This window comes from Dipodomys merriami, unplaced genomic scaffold (genome assembly GCF_024711535.1).
Source record: "Dipodomys merriami isolate MVZ:Mamm:240054 unplaced genomic scaffold, mDipMer1.0.p SCAF_6, whole genome shotgun sequence".
NCBI classification, from domain to species: Eukaryota; Metazoa; Chordata; class Mammalia; order Rodentia; family Heteromyidae; genus Dipodomys; species Dipodomys merriami.
The window spans coordinates 73,464,238-73,476,326 of record NW_027206179.1 but is presented as its reverse complement, the minus strand read 5'-3'; the positions used below and the strand labels follow the sequence as shown (position 1 = coordinate 73,476,326).

General features: G+C 40.7%; 1 protein-coding gene across 3 annotated transcripts in view; it reads left to right on the top strand.

Annotated features, from left to right (window-relative positions):
• Nucleotides 1–307: 307 nt before the first annotated feature.
• The window catches only part of Rb1 (RB transcriptional corepressor 1), a 131,929-nt gene continuing 120,147 nt past the window's right edge, over nucleotides 308–12,089 (top strand). The window contains exons 1-2 of one of the 3 annotated variants that reach the window (XM_070003196.1): nucleotides 308–502; nucleotides 4,172–4,298. In XM_070003196.1, the coding sequence (XP_069859297.1) occupies nucleotides 372–502; nucleotides 4,172–4,298 (258 nt within the window). In that variant the 5' untranslated portion in view covers nucleotides 308–371. The remainder of the gene's footprint in view (nucleotides 503–4,171; nucleotides 4,299–12,089) is intronic. The other 2 variants (XM_070003195.1, XM_070003199.1) reach the window with 2 other exon arrangements.

Genomic DNA, 12,089 nt, shown 5'->3' with positions numbered 1-12,089 from the left:
GAAAAGGGCGGGAAGGAGAGGCCCAGGCTTCCCGCCCAGTCCGCATGCCCTCGTCCGGGCCCGCGTCTCACCCGGCGCCCCGGTTCCCCCCAACAAGACGCCGGCAGGCCCGGGGAGCCTCGCGGACGTGACGCCGCGGGCGGAAGTGACGTTTTCCCGCGGTTGGACGCGGCGCTCGGTTGCCGGGCGTGGGGGGGGGGGGTGAGGGCGCGTCCGGTTGTCTCAGGGGACGTCCACATTATTTTTGTAACGGGAGTCTCGGGAGGGGACGGGGCGTGCCCCGCCGCGCGCGCGCACCCGCCCGCCCGCCCGCCCGCCCGCCTCCCCGCGCGCCTCCACAGCTCGCCGGCGCCAGCCCGGGGAAGCGCGTCATGCCGCCCAAACACCCCCGGAGAGCGGCGGTCACCGCCGTCGAGCCCCCAACACCCCCACCGCCGCCACCACCACCGCCTGCGGAAGACCCGGAGCCAGACAGCGGCCCCGAGGACTTGCCTCTGGCCAGGTGAGCGAGCGCCGCGGCCGCCGCGGGCCCGCGGGCGGGAAGGGCGCGCGGAAGGTGCGGCGCGCGGGCGCCCTGCGGAGGCACCGGCGGCGGCGGCGGGGGTGGGGGGCGCATCTTTGTCGTGCGTGTGTGGAGGGGGACCGGGTCCCCGCCGGGGCACGACCGCGCTCGGGCTCCTTAGTGCGGCGCGAGCGGCGGCGGTCGGCGGGGGACCGGGGCTGCGGGCTCGCGAGCGGGAGGGGAAGGGCATCTCTCCGCCGGGGTCGCGGCTCCGGCTTGACAGGTGTCGGGCGGGTGGGGCTCGGGTTCCTGAGCGAAGTGACAGGTGCAAGGCTTCTGCGGCGGCCGGCGGCCGGCGGGGAGGCGCCGGCTCCGCGCGAGCCCCCGACGGGCGCAGCCCAGCCGAGTGAAAGACGCAGCGCGGACCGGTGTCTGCCGGAGAAGGTCTTTCCTTCGGAGATCTGGAAGACTCCGGGGTCGTTTGGAGACTCCCCCATTCCTTCTCTCCCATCCTCTCCCCCCCCCACCCCCCATTTGGTTCTGCTGCAAATCCAACAGTTGAGCGAGCGTTTGCGTCCTGCACAGCGCAGTCCTGGGAGAGGCCGATAAAAAGCCTCGAACGTGCATTGCTGGAGTCGTGGGTGTCGATGGCCCCGCGAGGGTTCCCGGCTGAGCGGCTTGGTGGGGCGCGGGGGGGGGGTGCCCTTCACTCAGTCCTGCCAGGCCTTGGGGGATTTAAAGTTCTGGCGAAGCAGAACTCTTGAAAGGGACTGGTAAGTGGGCAAAAAGTTTTTCTTGGGATATTGTACCCAAAATGCGTGCAAGTTTCCAAAACTTTTTTTTTTCCTTTCTCCGTTGAATAGGACTTGCGTGCCAATCGACGTTGGCATACCTCAGTATTTCGTCCTTTTGTTTTGTTTGTTTGTTTGTTTTTGGTCTTTTGCCTTTGAGTGTCCCCTCAAAGGTGTGCCCCCTTCTTTTCGGGGTTATTTTTTGGGGGGGAAGTACGGAATCATTGGGGTTCTTGCTAGCAGGAACTTTTTCTCTTCACTTACTAAGTGAAATCTAAAGCAAGTCCGCGTGGATGCAGTGGAACATGACAGAGAGATACTGTATTTCAACATTTTTTTTTCCAACGGTGTTAACTCTTATTATTAAATAAAATCGAAAGAGGATTGTTGATTTGACTGGTTTTACTTTAAGGCCACAGATCTGTTGGCAAGGGAATGAGATCAGTTTATGCCCCCTCACCTCTCTCTCTCCCCTATTTTCATTTGTCACCAACACCTCCATCCAACCATTGTTTTTTTTTTTTTTTTCCTTCCTCTCTCTTTTTGTTGTTGTTGTTTTGATACAGACTAGCCCAGGCATTCCTAGAGCTCACAATCCTCCTGCCTTGTTCTCTCAAGTGCTGGGATTACAGGCCTGTGCCACCATGCCTGGTTACCAGGCCCCATTTTATCCTCACTGAATAGTGCCTTTCTTTCTTCTGCCCAGACGTTAACAGAATTAAGACAGGATTGTAAAAGATTGGAAAAGAATTTTGGTAATGGACTTTTACAAAGCTATTTAAATTCATATATTTAAATAGATTGTCTTAAAGTTCCATTTAAAACCCTACTCAGTGGTAAACAAACGAACCTAGATGGAAGGTGTTCTAGAAGATGTTTTTTAAATTGAATTCTGATGTATATAAAACTTTGCAAAGAGCAACGATGTAAAAAATGCACCCTAGAATTGAAAGAACATTGTTGATGTTACTGGTTTTGAGACCAGAGATCTTTTGGCAGGTGAATAGGATCACTTCTGCCTCTTATTCTCCATGATCAACGATCTCCTGCTTTTGATAGAGTTTCTCTATCTCATCTTTTTGCCTCATAATGGATTTGTCTTATAATGCCATCCACACACATTTAGAACTGTCTTGTTATTATAGAGTAAGCATAGAAATTGAAGTTCTGGCTATCACCTGGGACGTTGGCTCTTCCATTTTCCTTCACTCAATGCATTATGTTATACCTGGTTTTGGGAACTATCAGACATTCTCCTCTAAGTCAAAGCCATACAAATATAGTCTGTTCTTTGCTATCTATATCCACAAACGTCATTAGGTCAGACAGTAGGTCTTTGTAGATTAACTACAGTTGTGTGCTTAACGGGGATATGTACTCATATTCTGAGAACTGTCAGGTGAACTTTGTTTAAACATCATAGAATTCATGTAACACAAACCTAGGTTGATCTACAGGTTAATGTCTTGATGTGGCTTCTAGCTGCAGTCAGGAGAGGGGGGAATACCTGATTTATGAGGTTGCTGCTGGCTTACACAAATTTTTATATCAAACTTTTAAAATAAGTGGTGGTTTTAATGATAAAATTTTAGTATCGTATAAACCAATATGATTTTATTTTCAAGCATTATATACTGTATACAATTACATGTGCTATACTCTTTATATGACTTGTGCATTGTATTTGTTTATGCCAGCATTACTCAAAACAAGTAAATAGTTGTGCTACGTTATGATGGCTAAACTGTCACTGAGTGGTAAGAATTTTTCAGCTTCTTTATAATCTATAGGACTACTGTTCCATATTCTGTTGTTGACTGTACTTGGTAAGGATAGTACCACCATTTAGCAGTCTGGGAAAAAAAGCTTGCTTTAGGGATGCAGTGACAGTGTTCATTTCTACTTTGAGAGCTGGTATTTCTATTGAACTATCTTTGGCCTGTGTAATGTAATTGAAAGTGAAACTGTGACTAGGGACAGCATGCCCCGGTCATGATTGAAATAACCAAAAGTTAATGAAACTTTGAAGGAGTTGTTGGCAAGCTAGAAGGTAGCCAGGGTATGTTTTATAGAGTTAAACTATTGGGGTCCTGTCATGGTTACTTCTTACTTGCTATGATCTCGATTGAGTGCTTTAACGTCTTTGATTTTGTAGAGACGTATAAAACAAGGATGGGAGCACTTTGCAAATAGGGCTCATGTGAGGACTCAGTGAACCATGCATCTAAGGTACTTTGTACCAGGGTCACAGTAACTACTTAAAAAATTAAGCTGTTCCTTATACTATACTATATCATGGGTAATAAATTATTCTATACTATACTATAGGTATTAAATGAATGAAAAGGAATTAGACAGTAAGAACTTACTGGATGACTATTATGTTTAAGAAAGTTTGAAGAGAAAAAGCAGGAATAAGTGATAATTTATAGCAGCTTAATAATCATGTAAGATTATTATTAGTAGGTAGTAATTAGTAGGTGGTAATTCTATGAAACATTGATAAGTATAGACCACAGTTTAGCAAAGTCATTGGCATTGAAATCACTGTAATATTATACATGGGCTTTTCTCTTGCTATTATCCCATTTTCCCAAGAGGATGAGCTATTTTGCTTTCCTTTACAAAACTGTTTTGCTGCTCTAGAGTATATTTGATTTACCATGTTTTCACCATGTGGTATCCTTATTTTGGAAAATCATGAAAAAGATAAACATATGCTTAAATTCTAAGTATGATTAAAAAAAATAAGACAAAGTACATAGTCATGTTCCCTTTTAGAATAGTGCTATTATGTACAAACCTTTGAAACAAATGTTCACTTAATCAGTTTGATTTATAAGTGTGTGCCTATTATATGACTATTTTCATTTGGTAGGCTTGAGTTTGAAGAAACGGAAGAACCTGATTTTACTGCATTATGTCAGAAATTAAAGATACCAGATCATGTCAGAGAAAGAGCTTGGTTAACTTGGGAGAAAGTTTCATCTGTGGATGGAGTATTGGTAAGGATTTTCTTCAAGTTGTTTTTTTTTAAACTTTTTCCTGCTTTTAAAAATAATTACAAATCACTGTAGAAACAGAAAAATATAAAGAAAATAAAATCTAGTAATAATCATTACCCAGAAGTAACTTACTTCTTTAATATTAAAAATGTTTTTTTGAAGAAAACCTCTCTACATAAATCTCTAACATGTTTTAAAATAAATCTTAAATACATATTTTATTCACAAATACTTCATTATTATACAAGAACTTTTTTAAAATAGAAGAATATCTTATGTATATTGCATTATATATAGAATTATCACACATATTTAGTTTTTAACTTTTTTGGCAGTACTAGGATTTGAAATCAGGGCTTTGCGCTTGCTAGACAGGTGCTATACAATTGAGCCAGTCCCCTAGCCCTTTTTTGCTTTAGTTGTATTTTGTAAGATAATGTCCTGTTTTATTTACTAAGCCAGCACTGGCCTAAAACAGCAATCCACCTACTTATTCTAACCATAAAGCAAGGATTACAGACATGCACCATCAAACTCAATTTGTTAGTTGAGGTGAGTTCTAACTTTGCCTGTGCTCGTCTTAAACTGATCACTTCCTCCTGAGTAGTTGGGATTATAGGAATGAACCACAATACTTGGCCTTATAAAATACCTTTTAATATCTTCTAATATATAATCATTGCATAGATTTCCTGATTTTTCTCCGAATTAGTTTTGTTAGGATTCAGGATCTTTGATAATATTTTGATATATTTCTTCAAATTTTATTTACATATGTATATATATGCATATATAATAATTACAGGAAATAACTACTATTTTATGTTTATATACAGAGTGCTTATTGAATGCAAGAACTTTACAAATAAATCCTTTTAACAACCCATTGAGATATGAAATATAAAATCTTTTTTTTTTTTTGGGTCCGGTTGTGGGGCCTGAACTCTGGGCCTGAGCACTGTCCCTCAGCTCTTCAGTTCAAGGCTAGCGCTCTAGCACCTGAGCCACAGCACCACTTCCAGCTTTTTTCTTTTTGCTTATGTGGTGCTGAGGAATCTAACCCAGGACCTCATGCATGCAAGACAAGCACTCTACCACTGAGCCACCTTCCCAGCCCTGAAATATAAAATCTTTTACTCATAAAATGTGTAAACCTTTCATAGATGAATATACTGAGTACAGGAAAGTTAAATAACTAGACTAGGATATAATGTCAGATTGCAAATTCTGGCTCATAAGAAGAATGCCTAACACAGTCTGTTGTAACTTACTAAATTAATATATCTCTGATATTTTGTTAGAATAAATTCTTACAAATTGAATTACCGAGTTATAAGCTATGAACATTTTTGTAACTTTGAGATTATTGCTAAATTGCTTTCAGGCTGATGTTTGGAATGAAATTATTTCTCATTGTACTATAAGAATACTGTGTACATATACATATTACTACTAGTGCATGTCTGTCTGGTTTTACTGATTAGTTCAACACGATGAACTGTGTCTCTATGTAGCCCATTTTTTAAAAATCTGTTAAAAACATTTTAAAACTCTGGCAATTAGAGAAAACAAGTTCCAAGAGAAGATTATGTATCTTGAATGAATGACATTATCCCAAAAATCTATATGTGCTGACTGACTACTTTATGTACAAAGCCTTTTAAAAACTTATGCATTTAAAAGGAGCAATAGCTTCCTCAACATTACCTTTCCCCAAGTAATTAAGCTATAAATTTTCAGAAAAATTGGCAGAGATAGCTACTAATAAACAGTATATTGAATACAAATAGTTTGCAGTTTGTAAGTGTGTTGAATTCCAAATCTGTAAGTATGTTAGTTAGGTATTCATCATTGTTCAGACTTTTAAAAAAATTGAAGTATAACAATAATAGTATTAATGTAGAAGCCCTTTCAGCTTTAGAATTGAATAGATATACAAATAAATCTGACTACTTCCTTACCTTACCCTTTCTCTTCCTGGCTTTGTTCTTAACCTTTCCTGAGAACTGGCATAGTTTAAATCTCATTTCCTAGTGGAGCTTGTGATGAGGACTAGAATACATGAAATCATTCCTGGTGATGTATGGGACAAAGACAACTGAAGAATTTCATGTTACTATTGGGACCTGGAGTACATTTTTTAGAGGACGTAATAAAAGATGAAGGTCATTTATTATAATTCAACAAACCTGTTCTTTGAAATGTTATTTTAAATGATAGTTTAATTGTTTATATTCAGCCTGAAAATTTAGGTTCCATATATGCAGTAAATTTTAAAGGAGAACATAATGGAGTGCATTCTGAAAAGCAAATATAATGTTAGAATGAACCTGTTACCTGTGCAGGTAATGTAGTGACAGTTGTCTGTCTTCGGGAGAAGAGGCATGTAACAATTCAGGGGAATCCTTTTGACTGTCGAAAGTAGACGGTATTTTTTTTTTTTTCTTTTGGGTCCGGTCGTGGGGGCTGAACTCTGGGCCTGGGCCTGGGCCTGGGCCTGGGCCTGGGCGCTGTCCCTCAGCTCTTCAGCTCAAGGCTAGCGTTCTACCACTTGAGCCAGCGCCACTTCCGGCCTTTTTTTTTCTTTTTGCTTATGTGGTGCTGAGGAATCGAACCCAGGGCTTCAGGCATGCAAGGCAAGCGCTCTACCACTGAGCCACCTTCCCAGCCCTAATTTTTAATTTTTTTTTTTTTTTGTCAGTTGTGGGGCCTGAACTCTGAGCTTCGGGGCTGTCCCTCAGCTCTTCAGCTCAAGGCTAGCACTCTGCCACTTGAGCCACAGCACCACTTCTGGCTTTTTCTGTTCATGTGGTGCTGAGGAGTCAAACCCAGGGCCTCATGCATGCGAAGCAAGTGCTCTACCACTGAGCCACCTTCCCAGCCCTTAGACGGTGTTTATTGAAATAAAAAACAGACTAAGATTGGATTCAGACTGAACTGACTCAGGTCTCAGCTCTACTATTTATTAGTTCCAAAAGAGGTTGAAAATAACTTCTAGATCTTGAAATTATTGTGTAGATTAAATAGATTAATTCATATCAAGCACATAAATGGCAAGGAGTAACTATTGGGTTATATAAATAGATAATTTCACTTTACTAGGTTAGCTGGTGCTCATGGCTCATGCCTATAATCCTAGTTACTCAGAAGGCTGAAACCTGAAGGATATCAGTTTGAAGACAGCCATCAGAAAAGCCCATGAGGCTTCATTTCTAAAATAACCAACAAAAACTGAGCAGGACACATGGCTCAAGTGTTGTGTGCCAGTTTTGTGAAGGAGCAAATAAAGAAAACAAATTACCTAGTCTGGTAAATTTATTATTCGTATACTTTTTTTTTTTTAGGAGAACTTAATCAGTTTCAGAGCTATGGGGTGTGGCTCAAGGGGTAGAGCACCTACCTAGTAAGTCTAGGCCCCCTGCACCCCAGAAAGTCAGTTTAAAAGATGTGTTTATGTGTGTACGTGTCACTGGGAATTTAACTTAGGGCTTTGCATATATTAGGTAAGTATTCTACTGAGCTGTATCTCTTGTCTCTAAATGATTCAGTTTTTAAATGAATGTATAATGATTTTTCTTCAGTTCTTCACAGTCAGAAAAGTTGTTGATATGTACATGAAAACATTTTCTTTTTTATTAAAGTTTTGTAGTATTTTGTCTAGGAAAAAACATTTAATGTACAATGTATGACTGCTGTCATAAAATTAGATTTTGACCATGTTTTTCTAGCAAATGAATAAAATTTTTTTTTTTTTTGGGGGGGGGGTCCGGTCGTGGGCCTGAACTCTGGGCCTGGGCGCTGTCCCTCAGCTCTTCAGCTCAAGGCTAGCACTCTACCACTTGAGCCACTGCGCCACTTCTGGCTTTTTTCCTTTTTGCTTATGTGGTGCTTGGGAATCGAACCCAGGGCCTCATGCATGCAAGGCAAGCACTCTACCACTGAGCCACCTTCCTAGCCCTAGAAATTTTTCATTAAGAAATGGACTAAGTCTGGGTGCCAGTGGCTCACAGCTGTAATAGTAGCTACTAAGAGACCAAGATCTGAAGATTGTGGTTTGAAGCCAGCCTTGGCAGAAAAGTGTGTAAGATTCTAATCACCAATTAACTACCAGAAAGATCAGAAGTAGAACTGTGGATCAAGTGGTAGAGTGCTAGCCTTGAACACAAAAGCTCGGGACCAGTGTTTGGGCTTTGAGTTCAAGTCCCAGGATGATTGGCACAAAAAAAGAAAGGAAGGAAGGAAGGGAGAGAGGGAGGGAGGGAAGAAGAAAGGAAGGGACTTAGGAATGCTACTTATATTATTACTTGAAGTAAATCTGTTGCGAGAACTTTGGTTTTCTTTCTGACTCTTGAATGGCAACGTGAAAGAATGAAAAAGGCCTTGAAAAACTATAATTGTGCCTTAGTCCTACCTTATCTGAGGTTTTGTTTTTCACAGCTTCAGTTACCTGTGGTTAACTGTAGTCCAAACATGTTCAATGGAAAATTCCAGAAATAAAAATTCCTAAGTTTTAAATTACTTGTTGTTGTGAGTAGTATGATGAAACTTCTCAGTGTCTCACTCTATCTTCCTTTGTCTGGCATATTTATGCAGTATATGCTACTTCCTGTTAATCACTTATCTGGGTATCAGATTGACTAATGATTCATGTATTCAAAGAACTCTTATTAGTGATCCCAAAAGTAGGAGTAGAGATGCTGGCAAATTTGGATATGACAAAGAGAAGCCATTAAGTGTTTCCTTTATCATAGGTCTATATGTATTACACACCTTAGCGATACTACAAATTTGGTTTCAGGCCATAATAAATTGGATATTGCAATAAAGTGAGTTAACTTGTGGTTTTTGTTTTTGTTTCCCAGTTCATATAAAAGTTAGGTTTATACTATTCTATAGTCTGTTAACTTTGTAATAACATTGTGTCTAATGAAAGTACATACCTTAATTTAAAAATTCTTTATTCCTTTGTACAACTACTTAAAATACTTTATAAAATACTTTATTTAAAAAAAGCTAACAATCACCTGAACCTTAAGCAAAGTTGTAATCTTTCTGCTTGTGTCAGTTCTTGCCTCAGTGCTGATGGCTACTGACTATTTTTTTGTTTTGTTTTGTTTTGCCAGTACTAAGGCTTGAACTAAGGGCCTGGGCACTGTCCCTGAGCTTCTGCTCAAGGCTAGCACTCTACCACTTGAGCCACAATGCCACTTCTGGCTTTTTCTGTTTATGTGGTACTAAGGAATCGAACCCAGGGCTTCATGCATGCTACGCAAGCATCTACTACTAAGTCACTTTCCCAGCCTACAGACAGCTTTTTTAGTGAGTGCTGAAGGGTGATTGTGGTGATTTCTTAAATAAAAGTATGAATTTGCTGTATAGGTTGATTTCCTTTTATAAAATGTATACAATGCTGTTTGATAGCATTTTATCACCAGTAGAATTTCTATTTCGTCATTTCAACAATTTTCACAGCATCCTCACCAAAAATAGATTTCATCTCAGAATACCACATTCTTTAGTCATCTAAAAGAAGTCACGACGGGCTGGGAAGGTGGCTCAGTGGTAGAGTGCTTGCTTTGCATGCATGAGGCCCTGGGTTCAATTCCTCAGCACTACATAAGCAGAAAAAAAACCAGAAGTGGCGCAGTGGCTCAAGTGGTAGAGCACTAGTCTTGAGCTGAAGAGCTGAGAGACAGCGCCCAGGCCCAGAGTTCAGGCCCCACGACCGGACCCCCCCCCCAAAAAAAAAGAGTCATCTCTCATCCATTAGTCTTTTATCATGAGATTTTAACAGCTCATTCACATGTTCAGGTTACATTTCTTATTCAAGTTCTCTGGCTATTCTACCAAACCTATGTTACTTCCTCTGCTGAAGTCTTCATTTGATCAAGTCTAAACTTCTGTTAATGTAGTTTTTTGTTTGTTTGTTTGTTTTTTTGGTCAGTTGTGAGGCTTGAACTCTGGGCCTGGGCACTGTCCTGTAGCTCTTCAGCTCAAGGCTAGAGCTCTACCACTTGAGTCACAGCGCCACTTCCGGTTTTCTGGTTTTCTGGTGGTTTATTGGAGTCTCACAGACTTTCCTGATTTGGCTGGCTTTGAACCATGATCCTCAGATCTCAGCCTCCTGAGTAGGGTTACAGGCGTGATCCACTGGCGCCCAGCTCAATGTAGATATTTTGACCTCCTCCCTTAAGTCACAAATATTTTGGTTGCCTATAGAAAGGTAAGTCCGTTCCAGAAAGTTTTCAGTTTTTATTATCCAGATCCATAAGAGAGCAATGGGCAGCCACAGCCTTACAAAATACATTTTTTAAATGATTTGAAAGTCTGGATTATTTGTGCATGGATTTTGTATCAGCAAGTATGCAAGCACAGTGATTATGTTGTACATTTCCATCAGTGGTCTTGAGTGACCAAGACTTTTCAGTGTGCAGTGACTTTTTTTTTCTTGTTAGTCATGGGGCTTGAACTTAGGGCTGGGGCACTGTTCCTGAGCTTTTTTTTTTTTTTTTTTTTTTTTTTTTTCCCCACTCAGGGCTAATGTTCTACAACTCTGATATACAGCTCTATTTCTGGTGGTAAATTGGAGATAAGATTCTCACAGACTTTCCTGCCTGGGCTAGTTTTGAACTGCAATCTTCAGATCTTAGCCTCCTGTGTAGCTAGGGTTGCAGATGTGAGCCACCAGCACCCCGGCAGCAGTGACATTTTGAAAATTGTCCTTTTTTTTCCTGAACAGTAGGTTGCAAATAGCTACACTGCTATCCAGCCTTTGTTCCATTTATAGAGCAAATGCAGAGTATAGTTTTTAGGATACTTAAAGGCTAAGATTTTCAAAATAGTAAATGAGCACTGGCTTCAGTTTAGGTTTAGCAACTGTATAAGCCCCTAATAAGAGAGTCAGCCTGTTCTTTGAAGTTGGGCATTGACTTCCTTTTAGTTATAGAAGCCCTAAGTGGCATTTTCTTTCAGCATATGTCTGTTGCATCTACATTGGAAATCTGTTTCATGTGGTCCTTTCATCAGTGATCTTAACTTGATCTTCTGGATAACTTGCTGAAGCTTCTACATCCTTATTTGATGCTTGACAAACTTTTTATCTTCTGGAGTCAGCTTCATTAAAACTCATGAGTCAACCTCAGCTGTCTTCATGAATTTCTCCTGAAGCTTTCTCATCTCAGCCTTCATAGGATTGAAAAATTAGGACCTTCCTTAGATTAGGCTTTGGTCTAAGAAGATGTTGCTTGTTAGTTCTCTCCAAGCCACTTAGGACCTTCCTTAGATTAGGCTTTGGTCTAAGAAACTGTTCCTTGTTAGTTCTCTCCAAGCAACTCAAACTTACTCTATATCAGCAATAATCAACTTTCTCTGTTTCATTTTCTTCTCACTCACGATTTGGCTAATTGACACAGATGCCTAACTTAAAACTTACTTTGGCTTTTAGTGTGCCTTCCTTACTAAGCTTAATCATTTTTAGCTTTGAGATTATAAAGTGAGAGATGTACCTAGAGGCCATTATTTGTTATTAGCTGGTCTAGTATCAATACTGTTGTGTCCAAGGAAACCGAACACCTATATTTATCATTTAAGTTTTCATACGTGGGTATAGTTCATGTTATAATAGTAACATCAAAGGTCATTGATTGCAGATAATCATAATAGGTATAGTAACTGAAAGAAATGTGAAGTATTGTAAGAATTATCAAAATGTGACCAAAAAATGTATGAAGTGGAACTGGATGTGGCGGAATATACTTGTAATCCTAGCACTTGGGATTTGGAGGCAGGAAA